This window comes from Aptenodytes forsteri, unplaced genomic scaffold (assembly GCF_000699145.1).
Source record: "Aptenodytes forsteri isolate BGI_AS27 unplaced genomic scaffold, ASM69914v1 Scaffold258, whole genome shotgun sequence".
NCBI lineage: Eukaryota > Metazoa > Chordata > Aves > Sphenisciformes > Spheniscidae > Aptenodytes > Aptenodytes forsteri.
Window position 1 is genome coordinate 2434489 of NW_008795250.1, and position 23227 is coordinate 2457715.

General features: G+C 38.3%; 1 protein-coding gene across 1 annotated transcript in view; it reads right to left on the bottom strand.

The window, feature by feature from the left end:
- The window catches only part of NEO1 (neogenin 1), a gene marked incomplete at its 5' end in the record, with an annotated part of 157007 nt that extends 137578 nt beyond the window's left edge, over positions 1 to 19429 (bottom strand). The window contains one exon of the mRNA XM_019471969.1: positions 19105 to 19429. Coding sequence (XP_019327514.1) covers positions 19105 to 19429 — 325 coding nt within the window. The remainder of the gene's footprint in view (positions 1 to 19104) is intronic.
- Positions 19430 to 23227: the final 3798 nt, after the last annotated feature.

Genomic DNA, 23227 nt, shown 5'->3' on the forward strand with positions numbered 1-23227 from the left:
GGGCAGAATCCCCTCCCTCGACCTGCTGGCCACGCTGCCTTGGATGCAGCCCAGGATACGATTGGCCTTCTGGGCTGCGAGTGCACATTGCCGGCTCATGTCCAGCTTTTCATCCACCAGTACCCCCAAGTCCTTCTCGGCAGGGCTGCTCTCCATCCCTTCATCCCCCAACCTGTATTGATACCAGGGGTTGCCCTGACCCAGGTGCAGGACCTTGCACTTGGCCTTGTTAAACCTCATGAGGTTCACACAGGCCCACTTCTCGAGCTTGTCCAGGTCCCAAATTCCTTCCATAACCTTGTATAGGTCCATCTCCAACTATTACATACTTCACCACTCTTGGAGTTCTATCCGGAGGCTCCTTCCATAACTTCATTCCTCTGAGAAGAATGTTTCTAGTCCGTTCCCCCCACCCAGTGTGTTTACAACCAACTTCTAGTCCTTTGATCATGACCTTATTTTGGTATTAATTATTTTGCATCTTTGATATTTATCCATTACTCCTCCCTCTAAGGTGTTCACATGAATAAAAATCATAGCTTCTTTCAACTTTCCTTCTGCTTAGTTAACGAAGCTACAACCTTTAGCGTCTTTTCCTCATTCCCCTAACCATCCTATCCATCTTTAAAGATTCAGAATCGCAGAATCATTTGGGTAGGAAGGGACCTAGTCAGAGCAGAGTCAGCTACGAGGTCAGAGGGGGTTACTCAGCGATTTGTTCAGTCAGATCTTGAAAATCCCCATGGATGGAGACTGCACCACCTCTTGGGCAACCTGTTCTACCACCTGACTGTCTTCACAGTGAAGAACTTCCTCCTTAAATCCAGTCAGAACCTCTTTTGCTTCAACTGATATACCTCTTACTCTGCCACCATGCACCACTGGCAGAACGACAGAGACAACAGACAAATTGAAATGCCTATTGTAATTTAAGATCACAGACATCCACGTAAACATAACAAAATTGCTTCTCTGTATCTATTGAAAAGATCTCCCCAAAAGATTTAACAATCACATTAGCTCTCTGCACGCTGCAGGTTACAGTCAATCGTATAATCCACCATCTAGACGCCTTTTTTCTCGTAAAATCACCAGTCCCTCTGCCCCAACTTAGTACAATACCACGAATGTTGCTGTATCTGCGTGACTTTGCACACTCTGCTAATAAGTTTCGCGATTATCCAGGCCATACCATCATTTAATTCTTCCTATAAAGCCATCGAGGCCACAGCAAGAGTAACAAGGTCTCCCAAATTTGTCACACTTGCTAATTTTGTAGGTATATACTTTGTTCTTACAGCAAAATGACCGATGAAGATGTTAAACATGATCTTTCTAAACTCTAGTCTCTGAAGCATCTTTCCATTCAGAAAATCTCCCTCTCAATATAACCCATTGAATTTTCATAATTACCTCAGATTCTTATCAATCTCAATATTCTCATTTAAATTTCTATCATTTTGACCTTTAATAATTTCTAACGGGACAGCGTATCAAAAGGCTGTGTTACGGCCTGCCCATCGTACTGTAGTGCTCTAAGACATCAATTGTTTCATCAAGAAACTCAGATGCAAACCACGGGCAGAAGTCATGTTCCAGTTTAGCCTTCTTTCCTTTTCCTCTGTCTTAATTGCCCTTGCCTTCAAAATCCCTTTAAAAAGGACACAGTGTTGGGATCAGACTAATTGGTCTATGATCACCCCCTGCCTTTTTGGACACACATTCTACATCAGTTATTCTTCAAGAAGAATGTACTAGCCCCTGAATTCACAATTCATTAGAAATCTTTATTAAGAGACCTGCATATATTAAGCCAATTCTTTCACCAGCCTGGAAGGGAGTCCTGGACCTCCTCGTTTCGTCAGATGAGCACTGTGACTTCTGTTTTCACCTCAGCTGTTGCAATCTCTTTACCCTGTACAACTACCACTCGTACAATCATTATATCGGCAACTTATAGCACAAGTCAGAATGTTATTGGAGGACTAAAGCCCTGCAATTTCTAACATAAAGCTCAACTATGCTTTAATTTAAATCCCTTACTAGTACTATTCACTTTTTGGACAAGACAGGCATTGTATATGCTGTTGTGTGCAGGTGCTCCATTAAGGTTAAATAAGTGTTGTTTGAGGTGGTTTCATTACTCACTAGCAATGAAATTACAGTTCATTTTCCAGGTCATCTTAAATGCTAGTAAAACCTTTATCTGATCATAGTTCTCTGTGTTTTTAAAATGTGTATTTTAACCTAGGCTAAAATTTTGTCCTAAAGAGTAATTTTCTCTTATTCTACGATTATTTGCAATTTGCACTGCTTAAAAGCCTCTATTGTGGAGGAGGGCCCTTTTGCTTTAGCCAACAGACAACCACAAAACAATAATGATGTATTACAAAAGGCGCTCTGAATATAAGCCCTAATTACTATTAATTCTGAGACCTGTTTATAAACACAGTAACAGGTCCCAGAGTGCTGGCATACCTCCTGCAGCAATATACTATGAGAAAATACCCTTTCATCTACTAGTCCAGAGCCTTTCCATTACAGAGCTTCTCTTTTCCTCTTCAAAATATGAACTGATCAACTCGTAAGCCTGCATCTCCTTAACTTTCTATAATAACTTCAAATGCATTACCATGTAAGTGAACTCAGTCTATTTAAACTACGCATTTAAAACTATTTTTTAAAGTTGAATTTAAAAAAAAATTATACTTCTCAGTGGTTTGTATTTCCTGATCACTTCAATCAAAAAGACTATGCAAGAACATCTAATGAAAATTAGTTACGTTTCTGATGAGCAAGCAGCACCCACTCTTCACCCATATGTTGCAAGACATTCAGTTGAAGATATTACCCCATTTTTTGCTAAATGAACATAATGATAAATGATACTTTGGGGCTCTGATATTAAAGATAATTTTTTCATGTTTGTACATACATTAATCATCCTGTGGCAGCACAAATACATTATGTATCGATTTTAGGGACACTGAAGGAAAATATTACTGACCTAGCAGGAATGCTTTTTAATAAACTCAATTTAGGAAGGATGATTTTCCACTTGGAATGTTCTGTAAACACTGGTAGGAGAACAGATAAACAACAGCGCGATTCTCACACGCATACAATAGGAATTAGATGCACCACAAACTTCAAATTTTCTGCTAGGAAAATGCAACGGGGGGAAATGGGGGGGCGTCAACTCTGTCCCTGTTTTTTCCTTCTCTTTTGTCTCTCCCCTCCCCTCATCAAAAGACCAGAGCAATGGTAGGAATGTGAATGAACAATCTACTTAACACAAATTTGTTCCATTCAGACAGCATTCCCAGTCTAAGCATTACTGAGATTTGTGGCCCATTGTCTCGATTTCTGAAAAAGCAAAGATGTGCCTAGAAGAGCAATAATTCCCATGCTCCTGGAAAACACAGATGGTAAAAATTCTGGCTGTAGTCTGCTGCCTTCAATGGAGCCAGTATTTCATCTCCCGTGGTTTCCAGAAGAGGAGGAATTCATTGCACTGAGCCAGATGCTAATCCAGTTCAGCAGTCTCTCTGCAACCATGGTCAGTGCCAATCATTTTCAAGGCGGCTGAAAGAAAAAAACCTTCCATAATCAACAATTACTAAATAACTCGCTCATATGACAATGTTCTAACTAACTTCAGAGTAAACACTTGCTTTCTGCTCTAAATACCGACTGTCAGCAGTCACTGTAAATGCTTAATTTTATTTAACACGGATGCTATTACCATACACACATTTAATCCTTTTCAGAATCCTACTAACCTTTTGGTGTCAATCTTGCCAAATCAAGACTGCCAAACAAAAATAAGAAAAGAAAATAACTTCCTCGTCTCAAGGGCAACGGAAGGCTGCACAGGAATTCATTTTCTCCCTGCCCATGGCAGGGTTGTGTACTCTTACTCCATGGTCACAAGCCTGTCAGATCAAGTCTTTGTGAGCATTTTTGTCATGCGCCTGAGTCTCTTCTATTGCTACTCGACAGACTGGAATTTAACATAATACTTCGGGTAAGCATTAAATAGCTCTAAAGACACACACATATTACATGTTTGTGCAATTAACTGTTTCCCAAAGCTGGTTTCAGGCTTTTTTGTGGCATCTGAATGCGCTCAGCAAATGTTTTCCCTGTTTTTTTCCTGATTATTTCTATTGCAGTAGGGAAAAAGTAAAACACAGGAGTAGCTGACAGTTTTTCCCAACCTATTACGTCCTGTATACCAGCTATGAAAAGCCTGTTGCCCAACATTACTCTTACACAAGTTTCTCATCACTTACCCAAGTCTAAACTAACTTTAGCAGTATCATCTACAAACGCTGCCACCCTACAGCTTTCACCTTACAATCCTTCTGCATTAAACTGTTCTGTTCAAACACAGAGACTGTGAATGGTTACGCAAACTGCTGATAATTTAAGACACTTTAATTTTTCCCCCATTCTTGTTTGCCTCATTGAATTTGAGCTTATGACAAATCCACAGCTCTATTACTACTTTATTAAGATAGCCTCTTGGGAAGTGTGAGGATTTTAGCAATGCAAGTAGGTAAAGGAGTATAGAAACATGATACCCTATTGTTAAAATAGCTACAACATCTGTTATCCTTCATTGAAGCAGCGGATCTTAAAGATGCTGCATATTTTGTTAGCACATCAGCTTCTCACCCGAACCCTGTTAAAAAATTAATAAGTCCAGCCATCTGTGGACACTTCATTAAATTATCGCAGCTCCTTTTCTTCTCCTTTGCTTGAACATTATTCGGCATCATTTGTCTGACTGGCAGAGGTGTGAAACATGTTCTAAAATACAATTTTGTTAACAAGACATATTTCATGAATCTCACTAGCGAATAGACTAGACTTCATAATTACAAAACATTCATGGAGAACAGAAGTCCAGCATTACCTGAACTGAGATAAGGCCAGATGCTTCTAGTCGTTTCTACAAAGGAGAAACATGAACTACCACATAATTTTTTTCCCCTTGCTTAGGCTAATTAGATAGGAGAGAATACAACATGGCCTAAAATGTGGGCAGGAGACAACTAGCCAGGGGAGAGAGAGCATTCTTAGGATTATAACATGAAGAGAGGAAAATCTACCAAACGTCCTTGTTGGCTAAACTAAAGCCAGAAGTATGCGGAATACACAACAGGAATGAGAAATTTCAGTACATAGTCAGAATTCTGACTTTCTTAAACACAGACTTGGTAGCATAATTAACATGGCATATACTGATTTAAAAAGGTATCCCTTGATCAGAATTAAGAAACAGAGGAAAAGGGAGAGGATGTCATTGTACGTATCAGTAATGCACACATTAACGTATCTACCTATATGCATATAATTAACACATACAGAGTAACCTGGTATGACCTCAGAGCTGTTTTGAACAGGTGATTGAACTAGAGATCTCCCGAGGCTCCTTCCAAGCTGGATTATCCTATGACACTATGATATGGGGAAGCCATACAGAGAACTATGGAGAGAGAGAGAGCAAAATATTGCACAAAATATTGTACAAAGAGGAACAGAATTACATCTGTCAAAACAAACATCTAACAGGGAAAGTTAGAGCAAAATTGATCATGCCCTGGAGCACAGGGTCAGATTACACAAATTTGAGGTTGCCACCATCCCCTCTCAGACTTGGATCCAAGCTTTGCCACAGAACCACAAATTCAAAACAAAACAAAGAAACCACACATACAAAAACTTAAGAGGGTGTTTGGACTAGAAAAACACATCAGAAGATTCTAAAGTTTTACCTGGCAAAAAAGTTTCTCACGGAATTTATTTTAAACAAAAAGTGTTTATATAGTTGTCCTTTAGGTACCAATGGTAGACTTTGCAAAGCCTAGTATCCTGGAAGCCCAAACTGAAATACAACAGCGTAAGAACACAGCCATGTAGATGTCAGAAAAAACTCACAAATTGCCGTGATCAAATCTGATAGAGTATTACAGATCAATTCTGATTTTGAACCAGGACACAGAAAGCTCAGAGTTCCTGTTGAACTCAGTCCATCAACGGAAACAAATAGAGAGAGAGAGAGATCCTGACTTCTTAAGAAACTTTGCTTAGCCTGGAACAACTCTTTACACCCAAACCAGGACACAATAATCCCACATGAGCTTCTCTCGCAAAAGCTTGATGAAAAGAAGTGAGAACAAAAAGTCAGTAAGATAATCCTGGTGAAACCACTAGACTCGTGACCGACAGCACAATATTGAGTAACAGGCAAGTCAAACATCTAGAAATAATTTTATGATGCCACTTTGCCAAACACTACCTTTGACAGAAGTCCCAGGAATAACGAAGTACAGGCCAAGAAATAAAGAGCAGGCATTACGTACATCCTGATATTTTATCAATTGGGGTATGGGTTCCTAACCAAAAAAACCCTGAAACAGCTGAGCATATGCTTCCTATACTTTGTGACATCCCAAGTCTGTAGTGATGGTCCAGGCTTACAGCCTGACTAGCTGCAGCTCCAGGAGAAGCAGTAGAGGAAAATTCCTCTACCAAACACCTTTGTTTATGAACAAAATCGGCTCTGAGAAGGGACAAATGTCTGGTGCCTGGTAACTCCAAAATGAAAGACAGGGAGAATAAAGAAACTGGAATATCAAATACCTTTGACCTGGAAGAAAAAGAATTAAGTAGGCTACCACCATGAGGAATTTAATATTGAAAACTAATTTATGATTGCTCAAATATATTTGTCCTTTCTGCGCTATGGAAGTACGTTTTAACAGCAGGTCACCAACAATAACGAAAATCGGACAACCTCACATTCTTAACAAGATTGCTCTGCAACTGCAGAATGTGTCCTGGCAGAATTTCTGATGAAGATACCTGAATGTGTATAGCTGCTCAAGCTAGGAGTGAAGCACTAATGGAAAGCCCTAGAGTAATAAGGTTCAGCTGTATTTAAAAAAAACCTAATAATGTACAAGGAAGAAATGCTAAGCAAGAAGTTAATCCAGCCTTCCTTGATGGAAGTAGCTCAGAAACCCTTTGGAGGAAACAAAAGAGATCAGAAACGAAGAACTGATCTTTGATAACGTATTGAAAGTGTTGAAAAACAAGGACAACAAGACTAGCGAACAGACCGAGGCTAAACAAACAAATCCAAATTCTAGTCGGGTGATATCAAAAAGAGATCAATAAATTATTCCAGGAATGAAACGGGAACAAGAAAGGTGATTCAAGGAAGATCTTCAAAAATTCAGAGGTCACTGATGACAACCACAAACTACAATAAACATAATGGGGAGTGAGGTGGTGGGTTTTGTCCATGGCACAGCGGAAGGTCAGGCTCAGAAAGTGCTGCAAGAAATGGCACAGGAATACAGGAAAAAAAAAATTCTGCTAATGGAGTAGGTGAAACAATAGCACCATTAAAAACAGAGACAGGACTTGCAATTAAAGGGTCAAAGAACAGAAAAGCTCCAGCATCAATAGCAGCAGTTCAAGGCGACAGGAAAAGCTGCAGTAGACACAATGAATTTGATCTATACGCACACTGAGAAACGTGGTAAGTAGACATTTCTAATACCACAGAAAAATGAACTGAGGAGGTGCAAACTACGGGATAATTTATTTGGTACTGTTGAAGATCATTCTACTAGCGAGGACAATGAAGAAAGCACTGTGATTTTAAGAGAAGACCTTAAGATAAGGTATGCAGATTGCCTCATCGTTTAAGAAACCTCAGGTCTTGACCAATAGACTGCCTAAAAAAAGTACAGGCTCACAATTACTCTCAAACAAAATCAATAGCCATGGCGAGGCGGCGAGGCGGCGAGGCGGCGAGGCGGCGAGGCTTAACAGCAGGTCACCAACAATAACGAAAATCGGACAACCTCACATTCTTAACAAGATTGCTCTGCAACTGCAGAATGTGTCCTGGCAGAATTTCTGATGAAGATACCTGAATGTGTATAGCTGCTCAAGCTAGGAGTGAAGCACTAATGGAAAGCCCTAGAGTAATAAGGTTCAGCTGTATTTAAAAAAAACCTAATAATGTACAAGGAAGAAATGCTAAGCAAGAAGTTAATCCAGCCTTCCTTGATGGAAGTAGCTCAGAAACCCTTTGGAGGAAACAAAAGAGATCAGAAACGAAGAACTGATCTTTGATAAGGTATTGAAAGTGTTGAAAAACAAGGACAACAAGACTAGCGAACAGACCGAGGCTAAACAAACAAATCCAAATTCTAGTCGGGTGATATCAAAAAAAGATCAATAAATTATTCCAGGAATGAAACGGGAACAAGAAAGGTGATTCAAGGAAGATCTTCAAAAATTCAGAGGTCACTGATGACAACCACAAACTACAATAAACATAATGGGGAGTGAGGTGGTGGGTTTTGTCCATGGCACAGCGGAAGGTCAGGCTCAGAAAGTGCTGCAAGAAATGGCACAGGAATACAGGAAAAAAAAAATTCTGCTAATGGAGTAGGTGAAACAATAGCACCATTAAAAACAGAGACAGGACTTGCAATTAAAGGGTCAAAGAACAGAAAAGCTCCAGCATCAATAGCAGCAGTTCAAGGCGACAGGAAAAGCTGCAGTAGACACAATGAATTTGATCTATACGCACACTGAGAAACGTGGTAAGTAGACATTTCTAATACCACAGAAAAATGAACTGAGGAGGTGCAAACTACGGGATAATTTATTTGGTACTGTTGAAGATCATTCTACTAGCGAGGACAATGAAGAAAGCACTGTGATTTTAAGAGAAGACCTTAAGATAAGGTATGCAGATTGCCTCATCGTTTAAGAAACCTCAGGTCTTGACCAATAGACTGCCTAAAAAAAGTACAGGCTCACAATTACTCTCAAACAAAATCAATAGCCATAACAAAAGAAGAATAAGATCCGAGTATTCTGGTGAAAGAAAAGAGCTTGACAGGTTAAATAATTTTAGATCCAGGCGAGGCTATCAATTACGAAAGCTCATGTGAACAAGCTATTCAAAGAAGATTAATGCACAGAGAGGACTGTCATGATAAATTTATCAAGAAACTGGAAGAAAGGAAAGATCAGAAAAACTTTTGCAGGCAACTCTATAGACAGTGACAAAGACAGCTGGTACCTGACAACAGACATTTAGAGATCGGAAATAACCTAAACAGTTTCAGAGAAACACTCAGAATCCATGAATAGCAAAGAAACCCCTCAAAAATAGAGTACTTGAAGACTGACATAACAGGAAACAAACAAAGGAGAAAGAACTTCTATAGGTACAAACATCTAGCTGAAAAAGATGATGTCTAGAGACAACAAGGATGCATGGCAAAAAGGAAGAGAAACACTAAAAGGAGACTAACTAGCAAATTATTCGACAAAACTAGTTCACTCAAAGGGATCCGGAGAAAAACAGCTAAAGTCTGGATTATCACACCACTGACCCTTGAATCGTGGACAGTTGCTAGCAATTAAGCTCATCATATCAGAGATAATTTTTCAAAGGTCTCTCCATAATAAGGCCTTTCTTTGCTTTATTTTTCATGCGTTCAATTTAATAACAGTCACAAAAGAGCAGACTGATGGTGCACTTAATCCAGGAATGTGACTTCAGAAGCTATCGGAGAAGGAAGAGCAACACCTTTACAGAAACCTCTAAATTATCTAGAGACATTTCCCCATGCTCCCCCCAAAAAGAGGGCTTTATATATGCAAATAAGTAGGAGTTGCAGGGTTTTTTTTTTAAACAATTTAACATTTTTATTTCTAGCGTACTTATGTGAATGATGAGACACATCCTACGCTTTTAAGAATGTTACCAAGAACTAACCTCACTGAAATCAACCATAGCAAGTTTCATAACTTAATTTTTCCGTATTAAAAATAATTTTCCTCCATTTTTGTTTCCTTTTCAGTGTCATTAAGCTTCCTCTTGAATTTCTGTTACAAAAAAAATAAAGAATTTATCATACACACACTTCTGCCATGATATTTCTTACCCTTACTGCTTGTGTCATCTTTCGTTTGGGTAGGTGTGATAGTACAAGTTCTTATCATTTTCAAAATGCAACAGTCAGTTGATCAAAAATCTGAACAATGCCAACATGGAGACCCTTCACTTTTACACTAGCTAAAGCTGAACCGTCTTGTTGAATCCCACACTAGAAGGTGCGGTGAGTTAAGAATACAGGCTACATATGTAACTATCACTTGCCTGACAGTTTGGGATTTAGCGAGCAATCTATGTGGAAACTTGTCAAACAAAACTACAAAAGGGATTTGCTGGTGCTGACATGCAGAACATAAATAAGGAAAAATACGTATTTGAGTGAAAATATTAACAAATGAGAAAGCTATTTTAAACAAAGTTCATCCAACTCTCTTCTTTAGGGGTGTTGATGCATCATCAATATGCTCTCACTTTCTACTTTTGTACCACCATCCAGAATCACCCATCAACAGATCGTCTACTATAAACCCAAGTGATTTTAGAAATTTGGCACTGAAGCTCCCTTTCACAGCATTCATGCTTCTCTAGAGATTAACTATATTGCCTTCCATATTTTCAAAACCAAAGGTCAAGATTTGAATGTATACTGCAAAGAGCTTTAATTTTTTTTTATGATTTACAGTAAGTTTACATTATTTTTGAAGTACGTTAACAAAGACAACTTTGTCCATTAACCAAACGCACAAAGGATATCTTCTTTGCTAATTACAAGACTTAACAGTTTAAGCTGCAAACTGGTAAACTGATAAAACCTAATCTTTTTGGTTTATAAGGACATGGAATGTTGCACCTAAGATAATGCCGAATGAAGAACATCTTAACTTAATGAATGACCACAGGATTTAAACACTTCTGTGCTGTGTGTTTAAGAATCAAGAAGATTAGCAACCACTACCATCTTAAACAAGATATCGCAGCAAGACAGGAGATTTCCACTACGCGTAAATGGGATAGCTGGTAAGGTTTCACCAATTTGGATTTTTTCCCTGCATCTACCCATCTGAGAAAAGGATCCATAATCATCTCCCCCCTTTTCTGACTGGGCTCAGTAAGGGATCTCTCATTGCACTAAACGTTAACTCCATCCTAGAAAATACATACTAGTTTGTTTTTTCTGAACAGTAATATTAAATTGTTACTAAAGCAGAAAGTTCGGGCACAAGTGTTACAGATCTACTTGTGCCCCTCTCCTATAGCTACAGGAGAGGGGATTCGTTACCCTCCAATGAGCACAAATAAGCTCTAACTAGCTCACTGACCCACGCAATTAGGGACAGGGATAGGATTAGTCAAAATAGGCTGTTTGGTTTTATTCGGTATTAGGTGTAATAAACTTTAAACACAAAAGCTTAAGAAAACCTGCATTTTTAAATAGAAACAGTGGTTTAAATATCACACAACTAGGAAATTAGAATCTCTTCACCTAGACTAAAACTTGCTCATTAGATATCAATGAAGAGTTTAAAAACAAGCAGGTCTAAATTTCTCCTGCTGTGGGCTTTCACTCAGGTTTAATCAATTCGGCCGCAGACAAATTGTACAGCTGTCTGCTTTGGATGTGGCAAGAAGCTGTACGATATTAAATCATAACTTGGTATACTGCTTTCACATGAGTTGCTGGAGAGAACACAGCACTCTCAAAAGCAGGACAAATTAACTGGATAGACAAGGACTTGAAATCAGGCTCAAGGAATTACAGGAAGCATGCACACCACAAAAGTAAGGGAGACAAACCAATTGCTACCCAAGAGGGAACAGATCCTGGATCAGAAGCAACATTTCTTCCCTTCCTAAGTCTAGAGAAGTTACTACGTTGATACCCTGCTGATCTCTCCACCACTTTCAGTTCACATATGAAACGAGACAGTTTTAGTTTGATTAGAATGCTACCGATTCATTTTAAAAGAATTATTTCAGCCATGAGCAATTCCAAGTCCTCTCCTGCCAAACCCCCTAAAAAGAACTAAATTCAACCAAATTTTGGAAGAAAAATTATACCCTAACTCTCTAATACCATGCGAGAGGCATACAAGTCGTTCAAGATCAGAGTAAAACATCAACATCATTTTGTTTTGGCATTTATTTGGGTTTTGCTGGAAAGAAAGAAGGAAAGGAAATAGACGGTACGCCAGCAGTCTCTCAAAGGCAAACCTTTTCAGGCTGCATACCCCAAAACTGAAGCACTCAATATCACAAATTACTTCAGTCGCTTCAGTTCCCATCTCCCAAATTTATACAGTTACTGTTCAAAAAAAAAGAAAAAGTAAATGACAAAGTCTATGAATTCTTTTTTCCTAACCTTATACTGAAAATACTTATGATAGTTCTGAATCTGGACCTTTGCTTTCAGTCCAAGTACTAATATAGATCAGTCCAAGGGCTCACATAGATTTTTTTCCTACTTAACTGGACAAATGTGGATTGTAAGAATTTAGAATGACATATAAGGTAGAACATTTATCGTCTTAAATGTCTAAACTCTCATGTTTTTAATAACAGCTGACAGAAACTGTACAAACTGCAGTTTTGTTAAAACCACCTTTCCCATTTACTTGTCATTGACAAGAAATGCATTTTGATCTAAGCCCATTTATGAAAAATGCAGATATTTTTTTTCCCTAGAAAATGTATTTTTGCAAGGAAAATTTATCACCCGTGTCACTTACTTTTACTGGTTAAGTGCTCCTAAGTACCCTCCACTGAAGTAGCTATGTTCTTAGGTTTTTTCCAATTCCGAGGTACAGAAAGTTCTTTATTCATGAAGATCAGATCAAGATTTTTTTCCCCTCACTTTTAAAGGAAATACGCAATACTGAGTAAAAAAAGTGCTGTTATTTCTAACCTAACCGCATCTCCAAAGAGCTGGTATATGCACATAGTCTGTTCTGCTTGATCACTGAACTAAGCTTCCCTCTTACCCTTTAAGGATGGCACAGACACACACAGAGTCCAGCAAGAAATAGAACGCTGTTCAGTTGTAATCTTCAAAGTTAGGCAAACTTTGCAGAAGACGTGCGATTCCAGAACTGTACAACCTGGCTACTTTTATGTAGTTCTTAGTAGTTATGGCAAAAAGCAAACATAGAGTTTCAACCCAAATTAATGTTTGAGCAAAATTCTTAACTATGCATCATTGTTTATACATAAATAAATGGTTTTGATATTAAATAGCTAAATACTAGAACATACCAGAAATTAAGTTCTCACAACCACAACATACCTCCTTGATGATGTGCCTTGCAGAGATCTAGCTTTAAGTGCAAGAACACATCCATCCAGGTCCTCCTCTCTCCCACAAGCTGTGCTCAGGGAACATCCTGGATAATCATTTCTTGGCCACAACTTTGCCTACTGCACATCATCCAAAAACAGCAACAGACACAAAATTACTTATTCTACAAGGTCTTCTCTCAGCGTACTCATTTACAGCATCTTGGTACATTATAAAAAGTAATACTCTAAATTTATTGAAGAGAAGTTCTTTATTAGCCCATTGAGAAAAAGGCAAAGCATGGAGATCTTCTTGAGACCGTATAATGAGCCTGCAGTAGAAGCAGGATTAGACATCAGCATCTCCTGGCTCATAACTCAATTCCTCCAAGCCACATTACATTAAATACCACAGTAGCTGCTCATCCAGGCCTCCTATAATTTCAATGGCAGTTATACAGACAGCTCTCCTAGTCATCAGCTTGGAAGCCCAAAGCTAGATATATCCAAGATGCAAATAAACCTTAAAAAGCCAATCTAGTCACCTAAAAATTGGAACAATTTCTCAAGTGAAGTTCATTTTCTACATCTGATTTATTACATCAAGTAAATTGCATCGGTCAAGCACAACTCAAGGGCTTGACAACCTCATTATTGAGAGGTTCTGTGCAATGCTATGCAGCACGTTAGCGAATACAGTTCACAGCCTTCCTCCTCTGGTCTTAAGTCTCCTACTCACTAAGGAATCATCTTCACTTTTTGCAATCCCCTGACAAAGGGGCTAGGTATCTTCCAAGCTGTACAAGATCTGAGGGAGCAGTATCATGGAGCGTTTCTTTCACCACACAACCCTATCCCCTTTCCTGGCCCTCGAGTTTGATTCTGTACATGGCTGGAGACAGGGCAGCAGAAGGAATGAAAGTGATTCTGTACTGCCTATCATGTGGATACGACCATACCGTATACAAAGGGACAGGTAATTGCATAGTCAACACATTCTGACATTTAGCCTTCAAATACTTGATTTCACAGACAAAAATATTACTACAAAGGTTTTAAGTGAAGTTCTGAAAAGAAAAACAGCGAAGACAAATTTTATTAATGAAACTGCAACAATCCCTCCGCCATGCCACAGCAGTAGGATGCAAAGCCAGAGGCTTCAGCAGTCCAGGAGAGTCCGAGCTACATGATTAGCTGAATGAACTAGCAGAAGGAGGAGGATTTATCCAGGTCAGAAAAGCAGAGAACTACAGAGAACACCATGCTGAGGAGCGCGAAGTGCTAGAGCATACTTGGAATTAAACTCCAAATCTTCCTTCAAGTATGTACAAGATGCGCCTCAACCCGCACAAGTCACTCAAGTATTACTAGTTGTAAATGGAAAAAACAAGAAGTCTATCAAGGTTCCAGTATTTGCGATTTCAACACAAAACAATACTTGAAGCTTCACCATGGTAGTTTTCAGAATTACTTTTCAGGAAGAAACAACGCTTATTCTGGACGGTGCTGCACCTGTAACGTCTTTGGATGGTTGTGAAAGAAATACTATGTTTTTACTAAATACAAACCTGCCTTTTCTGGTTATTGTACCTTTTTAGATTTTGATACTACATGGCAGGAATATTTCTTAACAGAAGTGGTTTGCCTGTACTTTTTCTGAAAGTAATTACAAAATGAAGGTTTGAAAATAAAAATTTCTATGAATATTTAAATGAGAAATGATAATATAAGGAGATTATTTAATCGAGGTGGGAGAAAAAAAAAGGTTATAAGTTATCACCAAGTGCTTTCTGAATTAATGAAACTCGCACATACCTAAAGTTAGTATCATGGCAGCAATACAGCTACCTCATCACCACCAAGCAAGTTATATATAAAGCTCAAAGCTAAGTATTATCAAATGCAAAGATAAGTGGAAGAAGAGGAAGAAAAACAGATGGATTCACTTGGGGAAAAGACAAGAGGTGAAATAAATAATTTAGTGAACAGTCTTTAAATGGATATATAGAACTGATAAATCTGTATGAAGAAACTCGGTGCCACCGTCACGCTTCAGACCTTTTAGATCTTCGTATATCTGTTCTCTCAATAAAAGCTTTAGGAAAGCTTTAACTAAGTAGGAGTAAGCAGTGACTGGAAAACAGATCATCTTGGGAATATTTTTAAGCTAGTATCATTATACTTTTACAAATACATACAAATTTATTTTTCCAAGATGAATTACAGACACAGTTCCCCAACATTTTCTAATTTTTTTTTAATCCATGTTTTGTAAGAGCTATTCCAACTCTTCACCCTTCTTAAGATCTAACTGGTACTGAAGTATCACAGACAGATTTGCATTCCAAAAGCCAATTAAAAAAAACATACTGTAGTAAGGCACTGATTAAAGAGTGTTGTGGCTTTACATAAATTAGGCAGTTCCTTTGACTTTCCCTAGTTCAAATCCATCATAATAATGGCAAAAACCTATATATTATACGGAGTATAGGACCACCATACCATCTCCCTCCACTACCCTGATGTTTGTGTGGTCACATTCTGGTTTCAAAGAAAGCAAGCAAAACCACTTTTAAAAATAAATTAATTATTGCACAAATGCAGTTTAGAGCATGATAACATGCTTAAGTTTGCACAGCAAGAGGAAGTAAAGAAGGAAGAAATACTGGCAATGACAATCTCAACCTTCATTTGCTAGAAGGAACCAAAATGTGGAAGCACACACTTAACAGGAAAAAGAGATACAGTTTACAGTTTCTAAAAATCAAAGATTTACTACTAGAAGTCTGGTAGAACAGTGAACAACTTACTATCAAGGTGCACTAGCATACAATTTAAATCAGCACAATTAGTCTGTAACTTGAAAGCGTTCTTTGTAATGTAATACTTTAGCAATACTTCTGACTTTTTAAGTCACATGAGAAACTGGATTAAAGAAGGTAAAGATCAATTTCTATAGGAGTCTCAGGTGCCACAGAAACACTGATTCTCACACCTCAAAAAACCTGAAGAGTAAAAGGCTTCTCATCTATTATCACATATGGAAAAGGTTCTTTAAAAGCACATTGTCAAACGCGCTACAACCTTGCCAATCCACGCCACCATCAATTTTCCCCTGCCGTGACACGTTTATAGCACTGTGTCAAAAACATAAATTGAAGCAAGAAACCAAGAAAGTAGGTCTCTAACACAAAGCATTCAGTCACTGTCTGAACAGTCCACACTCAGGTATTGAGAGTGTGTGTTTTGGTTTGATTTTTTCATACAACGGTTGACTAAGCCCCTCTGTCACCTTGCAACACCTTGCGTTATCAGTATCTGTCATCCTATGGCAATAAACGAGCTTCAGTTTCTGACGTTCAAAAATTTTAGATCCGTCAAACTATAATATATAAAAAGTCCTTTAAATAATTTGAGAAATTTATCAAAATTTATCAGCCTCTTAGACCTTCATGCGAGACTCACTACAGGTAGATTGCTCAGCATTATCTATCGGCTGTTAGGGAAAGCAGTGCAGTTACAAGACTAAAAACTCAAAACCTGTATTCATTCATATATATGATGGAACAGGGCATGGTTTTACTGGATTTCCTTTGCCCTGGTCTACATTAGTCACCAGAATTTGTCATTTGCAGGCAATGAAGTTATTTTATTTAATGAATAAGCAGCAGTTAAAACTATGCAAGCTACGCTTCATAATATTCTCTTTTAAAGAGATCAGGTGCATCGCAGTACAACATTCACACACACCATATGAATTCAACATACCACTGCTCAGTTAAGAAGGGAATTAGCTGCCTCCCACTATTATCTTGAGACCAAGGAGACCTTACTATGCTAACTATCCCCACACTTACCACAGCCTGAAAGTTTCCAAATGAGGTCAAGAAAAGCAATATAGTTAAACCAGAATTTAAATATTCCATCTCTTATTCCAAAGCCACCCTTCCTCGCAACTAACGGATTAAACTCTCTGTAGTCTTGCACAGCTCTTGGCACTTAACTGAGTTCGTAAGTAGGTTTTCACACACCTACATTTGACAAATCTTTTGGAGCAGCGGAACAACTTATGCACACTGCAGCCAGAGGATGCTCTTGTGCAGGTTTCCGACTTAAAAGGATGGCATGAGGCAATGCAGAACACGTGTCAAGAGCATTTTCTCTAGTTCTGAACAAAAAAATTACAATTTTTAGTGCATGGAATTGATCAATAATCTTCTAATACAGCTGTTAGGCCAACATGAGACAAAGGGGCAACTATTTGTGTGGTAAACATTCATATTGGTTTGGGTTAGACTGTATTTGTTCAGTTTTCTAGCAAAGATTTTTTGAAAACAAGACTCATCAAAACTGTATTGTTGGGTTTTTGTTTGGTTGGGTTTTTTGTTTGGTGGTGTTGGTTGGTTTTTTTTTTTTTTAAATACTGAGAGATCTTTTAAAATTTCATCATTTTTAAAACTATCAACTAAAACAGTATCTTCTACATTGATACAAGAAAACTGAACTGGAAATTTTGAAGACATTTTGGATTACCTCCATTTTTAACCCCATTAACCTTACCTAATGATCACATAGACCAGAATGATAACAGAAACAAGATGCTGAATGATCTCATGTGGAAAGCAGCAGAATTAATCACGACAGCAGCAATGTAAGAAGGCGGTAATTGCCTGAGGTAAGTGTGAGAGAACTGCTTTTATTGTCCTCATTGCCAACAAACTTAGAAATGTATTTCTCATTCAGAGACAGTGAAAGTCACTCCTTTAAGCTATAAATCCCCGATTTTTTTTTATTTCTGACATTTCTGATGCTTCACAACAATGCTACAAGCTAACTTAATCGAAACAACATCAGAATAGAAATGACAGTAAGCAGCAGCTCTGGGAGATGCTGTAGCACTAGTCAGAAAGAATTCATTACCTTGAGCCATTTATTAAGCAAAGAAAATAACTGTTTGAAAAAGGCTGGCAAACATCATTAGAGAAACAAAAGAAAATTGCTTCATAGGCTTCTTTCCTAGTTACATTGCCTTAGTTTACCGTTTTTTGGTTGGTTTTTGAAGCCTCAACTCTTACAAAATAATTATAAGTCTCTTCCAGCCATACAGTTTACAAAACACTTACACAGTCTGACGCTCCTGATCCCTAAGGAAATGACATTCTGAAAACAGATCACTTCCCCCCGTGACATTCGTTATTTTTACCTGCAAACTTAACCTACTTACTGCTTTCTACCCCCTAAATAAAAAGCTATTACCAAGTCACATCTAAAGGTTACTCAAAACACCAAAGGTGAGGTTATGACTTGGGCTTCTTAATGTCTGTCAAGAAAGTTTTAAGCCTTTCATTGTTTGTTACTTTTCAAACTTCCTTGTTCACACCTGATACTCAAGAAACAGAGAAATACGAAACCCCTGCTTTCTCCACCACTCTTCCAGTTCTTTAGGGATTGTACACATCACTAGCTTTTAGGAGCTTCCTAAATGTTTCATGACAGAGGGCAGATAAATCTCAACATATAAGCAGCCAGAGAAACTTATTTTTAAGGGTATTTATACACGAAGAAAGTAGAACCCTACTCTTTTTTCCCCCCTTCTAAGCTGTGGTAAGTCTTCACTGTGATTACATGCACCTGACACTTTGTTTTAATCCATTCATTTCAGTTTTCCTGATCTTCAGCATTTCCTGAAAAATACCCACACATTAAGCCGCTTAGATGAATAGAATATATGACAACTTTCAGCTAGTAGGAAGAGAACAGTCCCAGTTTCACTGCTAAGTGATGAAACGATCTTTTCCTTTCCTGGAAAGCGCCTTCCTCTTTTTGCAAGGGCAGAGTATACATCTACATTATCATGCGGTTAGTTATACTTAACAACAAAAAAAGAGACTTACCTGCTACCGTGAGCTTTGCTGTTCTGCTGACAATGGTCCCCAGGCTTTCCACGGTTGCCACACATTGGTAATATCCTTCATCAGGTTTATTATGCTTGGAATGCACCACACTGTTTATTAATAAAGATCCATCTGGTAGCAACTGGCGACGGTCATCTGACACCAAGTTTAGAAAAGTCCCGTCTTTTTTCCATTCAATTTTTGGAGAAGTTTCACAATAAGCTGAACAGTTCATTATAACAGAAGCTCCGCGAACTGACAGAATGTCCATTGGCTCCACCAGAAAGTAAAAAGGAGTGAAGGTTCTCACAAGGGATCCTGTAAAACGCAAATCACATCACACAATTTTTGGGTTAGCCTTCTGCATTTTTTTTAAACATAAAATGCATCCTCATTTCACAATGTTGTAATGTGCACAAGAACTATCACTACTTGCAATATTGTTTCCCTGAACATATTAGAAATAGCTTGGTCTATATGACAGTATTTTCTGCTTTGACTATTTACACCAATGGACTCTCAAATTCAAAGCAGTTTTCATCTCTGCAACATATTAGTCTGCTCATATGGGAATCCATGTGGTTAACAGTCCTGAGCAATCCGTTGCAGGCAGAAGTCTGCCTCATCAGAACTTATGCAAACTAATAGATGTGCTCAAGCACCACATTTATAACAAGCAATACGTACTCTTTTTGGCCTTTTGTGGTATGGCTGCCATACCACAGCAGTGCGGTAATTTCTTTTGTATAACAAAGATTAAGAAACATTAAGAATAATTCAGCCCTCAAGAGAGAAAGAGTTGCCAATTCTGAGCTTAACTCATCATGCAAGTGCCATAAAACATTTTTTTATCCTGAACTAGGAGTAAACATGATTGCTTTTCCATTTTAAGTATTCCCAAGAGACTTCTATAATTAACATCTACTTTCCATTAAGAAGTGAATTTTAATTGCTGTATTTCTGGTGTATTTGGTCAAGCAGAAAGATTGTGTGTCAGTATCACTTTGACTTATCTTAAGTTAATCATCCATAGAAAACAGAAAGAAGAAAAATTCTTTCAGGGAAGAACAGTTTTCCAAATCAGCATAATGTTGGGTTGAGAGAAAACGGGGTCTTTGTTTTTAAAGCCAACCTTACAAATAACATCAAGGCTCCCCGCCTATACTCTGACAAACTCCACCATTCCTCCACTTGGGGACTAGGAGTGGGATATGTGTGCAAAACATCATGGCAATATAAACTGAAATACTACTGCAAACCAGAAACAAAAGCGCACAGACCAAAAGGTTAATAGGACTTTTGCAGCGAGTCACTTCAACCCAGAGCTGCAACGATTCCTCCCATCTTTATATAAAGAAAGCAAGCTGCAAAAGGAAACACTTAAAAATGCCAGCTGAAAACAAACACACAGCCAAACTTACAAGGTCTTTCTGCAAGGCCTAGAAAATAACTATTTTCCATAGATGCGACAGCTAAATGACAATCCTAATGAATAAAGCGTATTTTACAAGCACTGTGTCTACTAATGTACTCTCAGCATGAAGTGGCAGACTCAGACTACCCTTGCCTAAAAATTTTAACAATAACTTTTTGAAGTCCCAGGCAGTTCAGAGACCAGGAAGGAGATTCCACCGGTAATGCGCTTTTTTTTTTTTTTAAAAAAACCCAATTCAAATGGTTTCTGTCATTAAGCTATCTGTTAGCATGTGCTCCAGAGCAAACATGGGAAAAAACAGTCGGTCTTTAAAGCCTGTATATAGTCCTTAACGGGGCGGGGGCTTGAACTTGGGGGGAGTGGACGCTGTCTTCCAATTAGATATAGTCTTTAAGATGAATGTTCAGACAATATAATAAAGCAGTGAGGAAAGAGCTGTTCTCCATTGTACTGCACAGGTAGATACTACATTATTTTTATCTGACATTGGTGTAGCAAACCTACCCATGAACCTGTTTACTTGGTCTGGCAGTAAACAATGCATGATACAGTAAGAATGCGTTTTTCCTTTTAAGCACTTCTCCTAAGAATGCGAAGGCAATCCCTAACACTTGTGAAAGGCCGTGTTAGAAAAGGGTTAAAATGCATTCACAAATACAAAATGAAGCTTCTACCGCACACACTAAACCCTTTAGAAAGGGTCATAAAAATATTCATCTCAAAACTATTTAATCTTTCACAGTAAGGTCGATAATGAAATGCTGAAGTATGTTAAGACCACCTTGAAGAGGAATATGCATTTAATAACCAGATTTGTTTCATTAGGTCACAGAATAATTATGAAGCCTGTATTTTTAGAAAAAGCACAAAGATGAAGGAGACCTTTACTTGTAAAGAAAGTCTGTCCTGTAAGCATTTTAGCTTCTTCAATAACTTGGTTTTTTTCTTTTTAAATCGGATTTACCTTCTAAAATAGCCTTAATTAACAAATTGATATGATTCCCTCTATCACTGAATTGCACAGAAAGTCTCTCATCTCCAGAGAGACACTTCAGCTTCCCCTGGAGAGAGACTCCAGCCTTCCTGCACAAAGCCTATTGTCTTTGCTACTGAGAATTCACAGAAACTTGAAGATAAGGCAGGAGGAGTGGTGTGAAAGAAACAGATAAATTATGCTTTTCTAGGTTGTATCATTCAAATATTCTTCTACCTTCAAGAACTCAAAAATGAAATTAAAAAAAAAGTATAGAAAGACTGAAGTTTCCCTAGTGACAGTAACAGCCTCAGACAAGACTAGAGACCTGTTATGTTCGGATCCAAATCCTTGAGATTGTCTTTCCTGAAGAATAAAAAAAAAGACAAAAAAACCACACACAACCAAAAAACCCCAGAACAAATTACAAAATTTCTAGGTGCTGCTTGTGTTACTTCGGTTTGTATAACCACTAATCACACCTACGTGCAGATGTACTTGATTTTCTGCATGCAGAGTACCGAGTTTCAGCTCTAACATACCAAGGCAGAAAAGAAACAAGAGTCATGAGCAGCATGAAAATGTTTTAACCTGTTTGTCAGTACAATCTCTTCCATCGCTCCAGAAACCTAAAGGTCTTTTTCAAAATTAAAGATTCAGCTTTATTGTCCCTGGGTTTTCCAAGAGAAAGCATTCTACCCAAGCTATCAACCTTTTTTCCCCTCATTTGCAAGTTTCTGTAAGTTTTGCCAATGTAGATCCAGGCCCCTACCAGAAGAAATACAAACATTCTTTAGTTTTGTTTTTCTCTGGTTTTTCAAATAAAACCTAGGAAACCCTTGAAAAGGGAAGGCCAGCTGCTTCTTTGCCTAGTCTGGCTTTGGTGCAGATTGGAGCAGATCAAATCCATTGATGGGATAAGACTACTCTTATCCTGGAAGCAACAAGGTGCCCAAGGAAATCACATCGCAGAGTATAGAGCAGAGGATGTCAAGAGAAAGCATGCCAAGAAGAAACAGCAGCACAGAAGGGATTAGAGACTTCCAGAAGGAATGGGAAGCAGATTCTCAGCCAGGTTTCAGAGGTAACAACAACAAAAAAAAAAACCCCTCTTGCCAAGAGCCCCATGAAGACACAGCACAGCCTGCTTCAACTCAGGATACTACCATGCTCCTGCGCAGAAATTAGTGGATGTTTAAAAAAAAAAAAAAAGGGTTGGTAAATAATTATGTCCCATACTGAAGGAAGTTAAACTAGAATTGGGACCTCTCTGCCCCGCAGTCTCAGAAAGGTTTTGCAATTTAGAGCTAGGGCACTCTGTGAAGTGCTGGTGGACTGTATCCACACTCCAGCCAACCGAGTTCATACCTCAATTTAAGCCTCAATTCGGCATGAAAAGGCTTTGTACATATAAGACCTTAATAAACATCTATTTCTGACAACAAGCCATTTCTCCCACTCCATCAACCTATTGATTATTCAATTATATGACACCACATTATTAAAGACTGAATTGGTGTATTTTGTGAAGTCCTTTCCACATACTTATCTTTGGGGGGGGGGTGTATGTACATAGGTATGTACATATCAGTGGCTTGATTTGTGTTAATATTGGCCCAAGAAACTTAAATAAAAGCAAGACAAGTCTATCTTCCTGCTCAGAAACAGTTCAATCTTGCTCATTCCCAACAGATTTCCCCGCCCCCCGATATGCT